This window comes from Chaetodon auriga, chromosome 17 (assembly GCF_051107435.1).
Source record: "Chaetodon auriga isolate fChaAug3 chromosome 17, fChaAug3.hap1, whole genome shotgun sequence".
In the NCBI taxonomy this organism is placed as follows: Eukaryota; Metazoa; Chordata; class Actinopteri; order Chaetodontiformes; family Chaetodontidae; genus Chaetodon; species Chaetodon auriga.
Window position 1 is genome coordinate 16,605,690 of NC_135090.1, and position 14,098 is coordinate 16,619,787.

Genomic DNA, 14,098 nt, shown 5'->3' on the forward strand with positions numbered 1-14,098 from the left:
GAAAAAGATAAATAAAACAGACTGTGATCATTTGCTAATCCTTTCAGTTATAAAGTACGTATGTTGCTCCAGAATCATCAACGTAACTGACCCATCTAACATTGTTGTGACGTCAAAGCTTTGAGACTCTGGAAAAAGACTGGAAAAATAGGCACGTGGTTAGCCTTTTGAAAAGGTCTACTTTAACCCAAACCGACCTAACAAAGTAGTTTTGTTGCCTAAACCTAACTCAATCCAGCGTCAGCCTGCCGCTTGTGGCACTAACCGCCCCTCATACAAGCGGAGGCTAACGTCACTTTAAATAGCCTGCTCCCCGCCCCGGTTCAGTTCTGACACACTACCATAATATCCACTATATTCCACCAATTGAACTACCCGGCTCAACTGCAACAAGCCGAGGCCCGTTTCGATTCGGCTGCCCTGAACAGACGGAAAAGTGAAAAAATAAACGTTATTTTTGCCCTCTCGGAGCCAGCCACGGGGCAGAGTTCAGAGGAGAAAGTGGGCCAGTTTTTTGCCTTCTGAGAATGCGGCGAAGCTGAGGTTAAAGAAGAAAAAAAAGGCGGTTTGCTGCTCATTGAACGATCAACAAGTTGGAGTGTCTTCGAGTGCGCGAACTACATGAAATCCCCTCAGCTTCAGCAGGAACTGAGGAAGAGCAGCAGCAGGGCCGCCGTACATTTTGAGACTACGTTACCTGCCCGCGTTCCGTGAAGAGAGGTAAGTTGGCTGCACCGTTACGTGATGGACGATGCCTTCGTGTCAGCGGAGACAGTAAAAGCTCCTCCGCAGACTTCTCCGGAACACACCTTGGGCTGCTATTTTTAGACAGAAATCGGAGTCATCCTCCCGGGAGGATTTATGTGAAGTTTTAACCGGGCCAGGGGCGGCACAGGGGGGGTTCTCCTCAAACTTTGCTGACACGCTTTATAACCGAAGCCCTCTCGGATTCAGCCGTTGAAAGACGTTAAAGGGACGTCAAAGTTGACTGTAGCTTGCTAACAGGCCTTCGCTTGTCCTGAAGTCGGTGGTATTTGTTTAGGAACACCGCGATAAGAGAAGGTCATGAAAACTTTGAAGACTAATAAAACAAAACGGCCGCCTCACAGGAAATACAGAAGTAGTTTCCAAGCGATTAACGGCCGTTTTTTTTATCGCTTGTGCTTCAAATTATGAATACGTAAAGAAAGTTTTCTAACGTAAAGTGGAGATGTCGCCGATGTCGCCCTGTTTTCTTTTATTACATGAGTGATTTTAATATCAGAAGTACGCGTGGCCGTTTGTTAGAAACACATAGCATAAGTTTGCTCGGTTGGTGTTGGGGAAACTTTCTCAAGGTTCCATCTCACTGAGTCAAGCTCTCTGTTCCGCTATGTCCGGGAGACTCCCCGCTTGCGCCATGCACTCAGCCACTCCCTGCACAAGTTTACGCAAACAGCGTAGAGAGCGGCGACCGACACAAACTGCAAAAATCGAGTTGAAATTGAACAACAACCTCCAGCTTTATGTGAGACTGAAGAACGTCCACTGCCAGACATTAGTATAGATAGTAGATATGTCATTCCTATGTGTCCTATATGAAGTTTAAGTTAATCTTATTTACATATCTAAACCTCAGGGCTCCAAAGATATTACGGTCTGCACAACAAAAAAATTTTTTGGAATTTGACTCATACTAAAGATGAAAATTCAGGATATCTCTGCATCTGGTGCACAAATGTTGACCATTCTTTTTTTTTTTTTTTTTTTTTTTTTTTTTAAATCTGTCTCTTGTGAGTCCTTTAACTTTATGGTGCAGTATTACATTGACAGTTATACTCAAGGACGGGCCGAGAGTAACAGTCTTTTACTTTAACGGGCCATACTTAATGTTGCCGAGCATTGTGGAGTGAAATGTGAATTAAAATGAAAAGTGAAGCTGAAGTCACTCTTCTGGGCACTTTTCCAGAAACACCACTGCTGTTCCCGGACAGTAAACCAGAATGGTGCCAGAGTGGCCACAGTGCACTTTAGTCTTTCCAAAAGCCACCCTGAAGTTGGAAATGTGCAAACACTCGCTGAGTGGAGGCTGATGATACTGGATTAAATGATACAGTGACGCCAGAGTAAATGTCAGCCAAAATAAGAAGGGATCGAGGATAATACAACAATGCAATTAATGCAGAAAACATCTCCAAGATTATATTCATAAATACTGTTGGCACATGCCTGTTGTTTTGTTTCCAAGCAGAATTACAGGAATGGAGTCCAAAATGTGCTTTCGCTTTTAATCCAAAAATGTGTTCAATTAAAAAAACTTACAAAGGTCTAAGATAAACTGTGTACACCAGACTACTGGTCTTACTGGTTTGCTCCATTTCATACTGAATGATTCATCAATGTAGCCTGCCTAACAAAGTAAAATTCAAGTTTACTTTGGCTTGCAGCTGAAGCACATGCTGAACTGCTGTTGCCTGACGTGTTCTGCCAACGACTGATCTCCAATGAGTAAACTGTTGAGGAAATCATACACGAGCAGGAGCTGACGCCACACTGTTGAACTTATCTGTCACACATGAACATCTCGAGACACGGGGATATTTACTGTGCATTGCCCGTGCACTCTTCACTTCTGGTTGCTTTTTGTGTTGCTGGTTTGGGGAATGTATCTTCAACTGCTGCCACAGATCAGATACCGAAAACAAATGTGTACTTTGCATTTGAGAAGTGGGAGCTTTTGCAGCCCCGAGGTTGATTTCCAGTTCCCCCAGTACAGAACAACCTGCAGGGTGTTTAACTAAATCCCATAATTCACTCCAGGGCTGAATGTAAAATGTGTACTCATTGACATGTTTTAACACAATCCACAGCAAACGCATTCTCTGTTCTCCAGTTGAAGCATTTAAAAGACTTCTGACCGGCGGTCAGCTGAGCACAATGGTGGGCGCAGAGTGAGAAAGATGATTTTATTTCCGTGACTGTTTTTTCACTGAAATCCACACACTGATTAACTTAAGAAGACAGGAGAGTTGGCTTTTCGCCGCTGTTGTTTCAAGGTGAGGCATTTTGTCTGTGAAGTCACAACAGAGGTCCTGTTGAGTGAAACTCCTCTGCTAACAAAGGCAGCCTGCATGCGTTACTTGGCACTCATAGTAAGCTTTTAATGGGTTAAAGTCCACGTGTATGCTTCTCGTTAACAGGTCTGTCAGGAGATGTGTGACAACCTGAATTTCCCTCTTAAATGATTTGCCTCAGAATGATGCTCATGCTTTAACGCAAACAAGGTGCAGCAGAAATAGAAGATAATATGATGGTCAAAGTCAGACACTGTGAAAGTCTGCAGGTGACTGAGTGTTATATTATACTTTACAGGAATTACAGCAGCACTGAAGTCATCCCAAGGTCTTTTGACTGCGGATCTTGTTGCTGTCTCTGCACTCTAATAAGAAAGCAGTAAGAATGTCCTGTTCAGTAGTCAGGGCTCAACCGTTGTTAAAGACCACAAACCGAGCCAGAAATCTTGTCGTAGTTATGTCCTCCACACGAGGACCATTTAAACATCAGCGTCAACTTATCACCTTAACAAGACTAAAGAGTCTACAGCCATGCTGACAGCCCTGTGAGGCTGTGCTTGAGCTAAATGATAAAATTTGTTAATTAGCACTAAATCCAAAGCAGAGCTGGGAACGTCATTAATTTTGCAGGTATGATAGTGCTGGATGAAAGGGCAGGGGATCAAAGAAGAGATTACAGTGAATCCTTTGGGGACCATGGCTGCCTGTGCTAAATATCCTGGCAGTAATTGTTGCCATATTTCAATGGAGAGCAGAAATGTCAACCTCGTGGTGGTGCTACAGGACAAACATCGGTCGAATTCGTTCCGCTGGGCGCCGTGAATGCCTGTACGAAGTTTTTGTGCCGATCGATCATGTAGATGTTGAGATATTAACCTTTGCCATCCTTAGAGCCACTTCCAGGTGGGAGAAATAGCAAGAATTCAAAGACTTTTGTCTCAGCACGACTTGTCAACCAGTCAGTCAGACAGACCGAGTCAATGCATCACATCATCCCGCTGTCACGCTGCACTGGTTGAGTACTGGCTTCCTGTGTGTGAAAAATCTGATTTTAAAATACTGCTATTGGCTCATAAAGCGCTCTGTGGTTTGGGCCAAAATAAATCTCTAATCTGCTGCTATGTTACAAATCGTCTCAGGCCGCCTGAGGCAGTCCCCCCAGAGTCAGAACGATATCCAGAAGCAGCAGTCAGTCTTCGCGCCACATGTCTGGAACAGACTTCCAGTTAACTTGAGGTCTGCTCCAACTCTCGTTACTGTTAAATCATGACTTGAAACTTTGATGCTTACCGCTGCCTTCTATTAAATAGGATTTGGGACTATTTACTGCACTGCGCTGTGATTTTCACTCATCTGTTATTCTCAATTTGAACATCATTTTTTTCATTTTGAATCCTACTCATACACCTTTTCCTCGTCTTTTAAAGCTTCATGTTTCTTTTACATCTCATCTTAATGTCTGTTTTTATTGCCTTATGTGGAGCACTTTTCAAAGGCTCTATAGAGACAAGCTTGCCTTACCTTCTTTAGTTAACATCAAGATTAAAGTATATAAAATGTGAATATTGAATATTTATGATGTAATACAGCACAGCTGTTCCCAGGAAGAAATTTCCTGGTGGTTGTTTTGTCCTGATTTTTTTTATAGAGGTTGTAAGGAAAATGATTAACAGCAAGGAAGTCATATTGCTCAAGAGATTATCATTGTCAGCTCGTGGTATGTTAATTGTGCAATTTCCTTTGCCCTAATTCAGAAGCAGACTGTGTTAGGAATAAATGAGAAACTATTAAATCACATAAAACACATAATTACAACAGAGGTTTTGTTGGTTATACAACAGTTTTTTCTCCAAAGCTCTGTTAATCTTCTCATAAGGCCCTTCTGTCAACCTATTGGAGATGCCCAACGTGGCAGCTGTTGGACATGTGACACATTCTTTAAACCATGGGTTTGTCCAAAACCGCTCCCTATTAACTATACACTGCCTTATATTGACTGTCCGCCACTTTGTTTGAATGTCTGAAGTGTGAAAATGTATCCACTGTACAGTTCCCAACGGAAAAAGCGTTTTCATGGCATATGCACCACTTTCTGTTAACAATCCCACAATGCAGTTGAATTACCGAACATCCAAATTCTCAATTTACCGCTCAGTATTGAGTAAACTATTGAGCGGCCATTGTGCGGGCAGTGGAGAATGAATGAACGCAGGAGTCATTTCCAACACGTGTCTGAGTCAATATGTCATCCAGCTGCAGGAATAGTTTCAAGGAATGGAAATAAAAGCCAAACCAAAGTCCGGGTGAGAGCACCGAATGAATTCCTCTTGGTTTTCTGATTGTATTGTGTGCAGCATAACAAAATCCTCCTTCATCATTCCCGTCATCTGGAACAGGAAGTGCCCAGATTCGGTGCCTGTTGCAGATGCCCAGTGAGATTAATCACCACCAATCAATACTCATTCCTCTCAGCCCTCTCTGCTTCCTCTCTTGGCCGTCAGGATATTGTCACCGCTGAGCGAGTTGCTAAATTTATCTAATGGAAAATCTGAACGGAGATCACCCAGCAGACAAAACCCTCTTTCTAATACCTCTTCATTTCCTTCCACAAATCCTTTTCTGTCTGTGTTTCACCTTTAGGATGTTGTCCCGGCTGAGTGAGCTGATATGGGCGGACTGGCTTTGGTTTCCCGAAGGCCACGGCTGGGCTGACCTGAAGGACGACGGTGACATCGTCTTCCCCAAACCTCACGACCTCTGGGCGGCTCTTCCCATCGCTCTCTGCTTCCTGGTCATCAGGCAGGTATTTGAGAGGTGAGTCATCTCCAGCGGTCTTGTCACAGTGTCATTTGCCTGTTAATCTACCTCTCTACCTGTCTGATTTGCATGCTTCTTTCTGACAAATATGAGGTGACACATAAACAATACCCCCCCCCCCCCCTCCCCCCCGCTGCGTTTTCCTCTTTCTAGAGCAGTAGCGAGTCCTCTTGCCTCCCTGCTGGGAGTGAGTGACAAGAAGCGTGTTTGTGCTCCCCCAAATCCCGTCCTGGAGGCCTATTTCTGCAGCACATCAAAGCATCCCACACAGGTAATCATCCTGCATACTTCAGGAAATGAGCACGGCTTCGTACATATTCTGTGTCCTTTGGCGATAGCACAACTCGAGCCTAATCATAGAATTCGCAGATGCTGGCGTTTGAGGTGTAAAAGGACGAGAACGATAGAAGTATCGCAAAGTCTTACGTGACCAGTCAGCTATCATCATTTTGTGTCTCCAAACATTAAAGCCAGCACTGACTCTTCTTTCCTTGTCCTGCTTTCATTGTCAGAGCTCCGTGGAGAGTTTAAGTAAACAGACGGACTGTTCAGTGCGACAGGTCCAGAGGTGGTTCAGGCAGCGGAGAAACCAGGGCCGGCCCAGCAAGCTCAAAAAGTTTAAGGAAGCAAGGTAGCTAAACGTCTTCAGCCAGACCTCCAGTTCAACCCATTCTCCATCTTTCATGCTGACCTGTCTGTTTTAGCCTGCTTTGAATCATGAAGTAGATATAAAGATGCTTTCTCTCACACCAGGCGGTGATAGAAACCTACAAGAGCTCGCAAGTTAGATTTCGGACACAATGAGACAGTTATCAGATATATATTTTTTCAGACTTTGCTCTAACTTTTGCTTATTTCTTGTGAAGGACAGCATAATTTAACATGCAAAAAAGACCAGAAACCTGCTGCACTGCTTGAAGCAGCATTGAGTGTGCTGTTGTGAAGCTTTGCTGCTAGTTGCGGGGACAGAACATCAAAAAGTGATTCAAAAGTACGGTGTTTACTGTGTGCACTGATGGCCGTTTCATCATCGCTCTCTTGCCTTTCCATCTCTGATACACCCACAAAGCATTCCACAAATGCTGTTGCAAAACAGTCCTCGTGATAGGAGGACACATACTGTACGTTCCAGCAGAAAAATGCTGCAAAACCAAAAGCACATGAAGGTAATCCAGGTGTTTCCCATCAGTTAGTCTGCTCATCTTTTCCTTCTGATTTTGAAGTAATGGCTCCAGAAAGTGCTTTAAAAAGTAAACACAGTGGGATATCCAGCGCCAACACGAGCACAGTTGGACCGTGCCTTGTTGTTTTTTCCTCTTTCACATCTTAAACCCCAAAGCTTTGAGCCATTGTTTGAGTCTGTGCACAGACGGGTGGGATGTTGTTTTTGTGGCTGTCTGAAATGAACACTGTGCATTCTCTTGCAGTTGGAGATTTACCTTTTACCTTCTTGCTTTCTTTGCTGGCCTGGCAGTCCTTGTCGACGTGAGTACTGTGCAACTGAATGTTGACATTGTGACCGTCATGGACACACTGTTGGATGCCACATGAACATTTTTTTTTTTTTAAATCTGTTTGGTGTTTGTGTGTGAGGGTGCTTGTGGCAGTGTGTTGGACACTCATTAATAATGAGTATCTTATCTCACCTCAGAAACCATGGTTCCATGACATGCAGCGGATGTGGGATGGCTACCCACAAATGGTGAGTCAGCAAAAATTGTCATATTTTGTAAAAGTTTAAACTCATTTATATGCCAAAAAGCGAAGAAACTGTCATTTGATTACCAAATTTCTGGACTCACTAATGGCTCAAATTATTGGTGGCGTGTTCCTCTGACAGCTTCTTCTTTCTCTTTCCTTCCAGCCACTGTTGCCTTCACAGTACTGGTACTACATGATCGAATTAGGCTTCTATGTCTCGCTGCTTTTTAGCGTAGCATCGGATGTCAAACGTAAGGTAAGTGATCCAGAGCTGTCTACTAATCTGTGGAAGCTCTGTAATGTAAAACCCCTCAGAAACCTTCCATCACTCACAGAGTGCACAGAATAATGAGACTGATCTGTTGTGTTGGCAGTGTATTTTGAGGTTTGGATATTGATTTCTCATTAAGATGCTCCTGACTTTATGCATTGTGTTGAGTGGAGCTGTCAGCATTCACAATACCATTAAAGAGAATGTCCCGTTCAGCCGGTCTCATCCACTTTGTCAGTTTGGTTAAGTCCGAGTGAGTGAAAGTAAAGTGACTGTCCGGTCGGGGATGTTGCATGTTGTGAGTTAATGTGTGACCAAAGTCACACTGTGGACAGACGGACTGACCGTGTCGTCCACTGGTCCAAATGTTATTGTGAAAGATGGCAGACCTTCAGGCCCGTCAGCATAATTTGCGAGGCCCCGGTGCCAGCTCTTGTTTTATAACTCCAGCTCCGCAGATGCGAGGAACTAAATCTTCTACAGCAAAAACAACAGTTCAGTGTTGAAATCTGCCTCCAATGTGAGGAATTATTTAGCAACCGCTTCTTAAGTTCCCTTTTCTTTAAACTACTGTATATGGATTTAGTTGCTTTTTATAGCCATAAAGCCGTATAATCCGCTCTGCGTGGAGAGTTAATCATTTGTAAAACAGACATCAATTAGCCGCACGCCGTCGATTGGTGACCAATCTTTACAGCTTGATCAATAAGTGACCAGACCCTGTTGGATTTTGTTTCAACAAAGTCTCTCTCTCGCTCTCTTGCTTTTCTTCTGCAGGATTTCAAAGAGCAGATAATTCACCATGTAGCCACCATTGTCCTTATGACCTTCTCCTGGCTGGTCAACTACATCCGGGGAGGGACTTTGATCATGTTGGTGCATGATGCCGCCGACTATTTCATGGAGGTATGAAAACATGCCGAAACGACAAAAAAGGGGTGTTTCAGTAATCAGAAAACTGGTTGAAATGTGTTTTTATTTAACATTATCAAACATCTTCACAACAGCACATCACAATCCCGGCCGTGTACACCATGAAAGCAACAAATGCCGTCCCTCCCGTCTTCTCGGCATTTAGCGTCTCTGAACAGCTTGATGATGATGTTCAGGCCAGATCACGGCACACCTCACACAGTGTCACTGTGTGCCCTCTAGAGGAGAAGCCATGAAAAGGTTCCACTCTGATCTCTCCTGTCTTTCATTCCAGTCAGCCAAAATGTTCAACTACGCCGGCTGGAGGAAAACCTGCAACTTCATCTTCACCGTGTTCGCTGCAGTTTTCATCGTCACCCGCCTCGTAATCCTCCCTTTCTGGTAAAAATGATGCAACATGATATTCCTGGAACTGTGATGAGTCGCTGATGTTGATGAACTTTCTGGCTTTCTACAAGGCTTCCATATATTTATCAATTTTTTTATGCCTCCGCGCTGTGACAGCCGTGAACATGGCACGTGTTGTCTGTGTTACCCAGAGTCTCATATAGCTTATTTCTATGTGCCATAGAGCTTCATTATGATCATCTTGGGCTCTGTGGCGAATTATGAGTCAGTCCCTCACACACTGTCCTCACTACCGTATCAAATTGGTATTAATCCGCTGCTGAAAATAGTCCCGAACAAATGCAAGCAAATGTTTCCTAAAAAATGCAGAACCCAGCTGCTTTAAGAAGGTGGTTCAACGACATGTTTTGACCCATAAAAAAATAAACTGGGCTTGGAGCTGTGTGCCATAGACATGTAGGATGGTCGGAAAGTATTGAGCAGTCGACTAACACATCGTTGGGTTTGGGACTTTTCACAGGATTAGTTGGAAAGAAAAATAAAGGATAATACCAGCGTCATCCTTTTTAGCGCTTCATACTTTATAATTCTACTTCACTACCATAGATAACACTCCATGCTATGATGCCACTCACTGTAACGTGCCTCCACTCCCCGAAAACTGAAAATAATGCACGCGGGGGTGTTCATACCATCATTCCATGGTTGCAGCTGTGTACACGTTGTTCAAAAGAGGCAATTCATTTAAGAAAACAAAAATGACATTTGAAGCGGGAAGCTGCCATGAAATGTCATCGTGTGTCAGTTTCTTGCTGAATTGTAATTATGCAGATTTGTCCTCCTGAGTATATGAACATATGGAAACACACACTGACTGATTTTGCAGATATATCATGTTTTTTTTTTTATCCTACTTTTGCTTCAAACTTGAGCAACAATGCAGCGGAAATGTAACAACAGACGCACTGTGTACAGTCCTGGCCCCTCTCAATGGGCTTTTGATGGCGACTGTAGGTGGCTCTGACTGGACTCTCTGTTCTGCCTTTGTCCTCTCGTCCAGGATCATACACACGACGATGGTGTACCCCCTGACCCTCTACCCCACCTTCTTCGGCTTCTACTTCTTCAACGGGCTGATGTGTGTGCTGCAGACTCTGCACATCTTCTGGACCTGGCTCATCTTGCGCATGGTCGTCAAATTCCTGCCTGGCAATGTAAGAACCGCCAATTTCAGGCACACCACGCACACATGGGCATTTTGTAAAACAGGGTTTTTCCTCCTTTAGCGTCCATATGAAAGCACAAAGACACAACTGAAGCACTATCCAGAGCATGCCCAACCAACAGGTGGTGATACTAGCCTGACCTAACCTCAAAGCCATGTTGACCAATCAGAAGCCTGAAAAAAGATATTACTGATACCACAGGTCAGACCAGGTCTCGTCCAAAACCGCGGTGACCTCCATACTGCGTTCTGAAGCCTCTGTTCCTCGGAGTAGTTGAAGAGTAACTGAACATTTATGTGGTGAATGGTAAAAGTCCCTTTAGCAAGGTTAACACCAGCGCTATTTTGGCCACGTATGCTGTTGCACAAAATCTCCTCGTGCAAACAAAGGAGATAACAGCGAGCCAAAAACACAGTTTTCTGCCTACACGTCAGTATTTATACCTTGGAAAGTGATTTCCAAAAGCTCCTAAAACTGCATTTGTGTGTGTACAACGGACTGAAATGCACAGAAAAAGCAAGTTTTGAAAAATACCCAAGTTTTTCCCCATCATTTACTACGTAACACTTTTCACCTTTTCACATTTTTTTTAAAAAATCTGACAGGACATTGTGGAGGACGAGCGGAGCGACAAAGAGGAGACCGAGTCGGAAGATGAAGGCGATGACCACGAGCAGAGGGAAAAGTCTAAAAACGGCCACGTGCAGAACGGCCACGCTCGCCTCAACAACAACCACAGCAAGGCGGACTGATGGGACTGCGAGCGCTGGAGATGAGGCTGCGTGAGGAGTGGCCCTCACCTGAGAGCCAAAGAACGGGATTGTGGCGTATTGAAAGGGGCAGCGGGCAGCACACACACAAATGTTCACACACGCACACACACACACACACACACACACCTATCTATAACCTCCTTTCTGAAGCCCCAGCAGTCCAGTGTGGATCAGTTTCCACTCCTCTGTGGATTACTTTCAATAAAATGGAGAAAAGACGACTGCAATGAAGAACAACAGCGATCTGCTCGGCGTACAAGCGGAGTGGTTTTCTTGTTACACACACCTTCTCTCACCATCTTGTCTGTTTTGCTAGTCGCCAAGATTTTGTGCTGTTGACCAAGTCGCCACATGCCGAATTTGCCTGCTTGTAGCTTTATGTTCTGGTACCAGAAGTGCTTTAAAGAGATGCTGTGGTGAGGACGGGCATTCCCTTCCTGCACAGTCAGATAAAACCTATTACTGCCCTTCAAGCGCAATGATTTTTGCTCTAAATAACCATGGTGAAGTCAGTGACACAGGGAGGAGCATTGAGGCGAATGCTCTCGTCTTTCTATGGACCATAACCTGATTTAAGTCTATTTGCTGAAGTCCAGAGTATCAGTTACTAATGAATATGTGCAAGTTTGTTGCCAGCTGCCGTTTTGTCACTTTGGTTCTTGCCAATGGTTTTTGCTAAAATACATTTGTTCAAGTGTCGTTTAAAACAAAATAATTGGAGATAAATAATGTTTTTTAACGTTCTGAGAGAGTGCGAGAAGGTGCTACATCTGCCATGTGTGTTGAAATGTGCCTTCTGTGGAAGTTTGTCCGAAATGCTTCTGCCTTTTGGGAAGTAGAGCGCACAAGATCGTTTTAAATGTTTGTTTTGTTTATGTTTAATCTCTTTTTAGTTTTAGTGATTTTATTTTGCTTTATGTTTTATTTGTTTTCAGTCCAGTCGACGGTTTAAATTTGGGAGCAATTTGTTTGAGTGGAACCCAAACCAATCAGCAACTGTGTCTGAATTCTTTATGGGCTGGACGAGTCGATAGCATTTCCATTCAGTGTTGTTTCTTCCCATCCATCCATCCATCCATCCATCCATCCAAAGATGCACTTTATGGTTTCTTTTATGGATCAGCATTGACTAAATACCTATTGAACAGGCTTAGTACTAGTGTTTGATTTGAACTCAAACCCGATTTTTTTTTAGTTTCGAGAGGTTTTGGAGTACAATTTAAATTTTGTTTCATATTTATCTTAAGTATTATCTCCCCGAGTTCTTCCTCTTCGTCAGTGTTTTTGGTTTATTTTGTAAAAAGAATAAAAAAGACTGTAAAGAAATCTAAAGAGGTAAAAATGAAACACCAAAGTATGGTTTACATTTTGTACTTCCTTGTCATTTGCAAGTGCCTTCATCATTTCATCAAGTGTTAAGTGTTAAAAAAAGAAGAAAAGTACTTTCAGTCCCTTCGTCTTTATTTCTGCTGCGTTTGTGCCCCAACGCACCCAACAGTCACCGCGCTGTGACGCTCCGGGCCTCTAACGTTCCTCGGTTCAAGGCGACCAATCACCTGCAGCTTCGCTTCTACAGAAAACGTTTTTATTCTGCGTAATGTGTCGCTGAGATGTAAAATCATAATGACGATGATGATAAAGATAAGTGTGGATAACTAATCTGTGTCCTTCATGCTTTCTTTTTGTGATCAGGATCTGAAATCACGCTTCGACACTCGACAGGAAAGTAAACGCCAACTGTTTTGAGTCATTTTTCAAACTGAAATGCCAAATGTTGCGTAGCTCCAGACTCCCAGCTGAACGTGTTTTGTGCTTTGGCATCTCTTGTTGTGTGATAATTAACCTGAAAGGTTTTTTTTTTTGTATGTTTTCTTTTTTGGTCAGACAAATTTAAACACTTCATCTGAAGCTTCAGGACATTGGGATGTGCTTTTTAATCAAATCATTAACCAAGAAAATTATTTGCAGGCTTTCAAAAAATTAAAATAACTGCTTTCCCTTGGAGATGAAACCTTTGTCAACAGCTTGAAATCCTTTAGGGCTGCAGCTGGAGACTGTGTTCATCTTCAGTTCATCTGATTTTTTTTTTGATTTTTTTTTTAAATGAAATGATTGTTTAGCCTTTCAAATAAAAAGTGAAAATGCCCAAATTCACAATTTCCCAGGCTCCTCCAATATTTAAAGATGAAAGATTTAAATTCACAGTGACATAAAACACTTTTGGTCACTACATCACTGTCGCGCTGTAACCCTTTTAAATCAGGAAAAGGTAAAGTCCTGATGTAAAAATGAAGAAAGTCAGAGATGAAGTCGGTTTTCTGAAGTTCGGTTTAAGCCTTCAAAAGCTTTAGTTTACAGGAAGTGTTTCAGCTTTCAGTCACATGCAGCGTTCATCAGTAACAAAGAGTAACAACAACAACAACAACAACAACAAGCTAAAAGTAGCTGTTTTTCTTTAATAGTTTTCGTCTTTTTAGTGGACTGGTCTCCTTTCCTAACTCACAGACTGAGTGTTCTTGTTCGAGGCATTCAATTGCCCTAATTCTCCTTGACATTTTGAGGACAAATACAACTTTGTGATTCGCAGCGTGTGTGTAAACAGCCTAATGATAACGGCTATAATCCGCAGCCCTGCAGATATTGTGTCACCGCTGAACTGGAGCAAATCCAGTCTGGGCTGAGCACTATCCATCAGTGATTGGTTCCACTGGTGCGGGGTAGAACTGAGGGCACCGTGGAGCCATTACAATATCAGATGGCGCAGTGTGGTGGTGACACACTGAGCAGCACCTGGCTGGCACACTTCCGGGATGCAGACTGTCACTGAAAACGTCGGAGTGAGAGAGCTGCTCGTCATTCTGTCGGGGAGTTTGAGAACGTGGATCGGGGTGGGCTTCTCTTTCATCCGCCTTCAGTTCCCGTCTCTTCCTTCTTCCTCTGCCACTTTCCCTGCAGTATTTTGGCTGCAGCCTTAAA

The 14,098-nt window shown here is 43.3% G+C and overlaps 1 protein-coding gene across 1 annotated transcript; it reads left to right on the forward strand.

Moving 5' to 3' along the window:
* The first annotated feature begins 325 nt into the window (after window positions 1–325).
* Window positions 326–12,781, forward strand: cers2a (ceramide synthase 2a). The gene is made up of 11 exons (XM_076755207.1): window positions 326–720; window positions 5,694–5,867; window positions 6,024–6,141; window positions 6,383–6,501; window positions 7,298–7,355; window positions 7,522–7,572; window positions 7,735–7,827; window positions 8,620–8,748; window positions 9,050–9,156; window positions 10,184–10,337; window positions 10,955–12,781. Exons 2-11 carry the CDS (start codon window positions 5,695–5,697, stop codon window positions 11,099–11,101), a joined length of 1,149 nt encoding a protein of 382 aa, XP_076611322.1. The 5' UTR covers window positions 326–720; window position 5,694; the 3' UTR covers window positions 11,102–12,781.
* The last annotated feature ends 1,317 nt before the right edge of the window (window positions 12,782–14,098 follow it).

Bases quoted from the DNA above. Each gene is read 5' to 3' on its own strand.
- cers2a (XM_076755207.1), top strand. From the start codon at position 5,695: ATGTTGTCCCGGCTGAGTGAGCTGATATGGGCGGACTGGCTTTGGTTT. The intron at 9,157-10,183 runs GTAAAAATGATG...CCTCTCGTCCAG, and splicing joins CTCGTAATCCTCCCTTTCTG to GATCATACACACGACGATGG. The intron at 10,338-10,954 runs GTAAGAACCGCC...AAAATCTGACAG, and splicing joins TCAAATTCCTGCCTGGCAAT to GACATTGTGGAGGACGAGCG.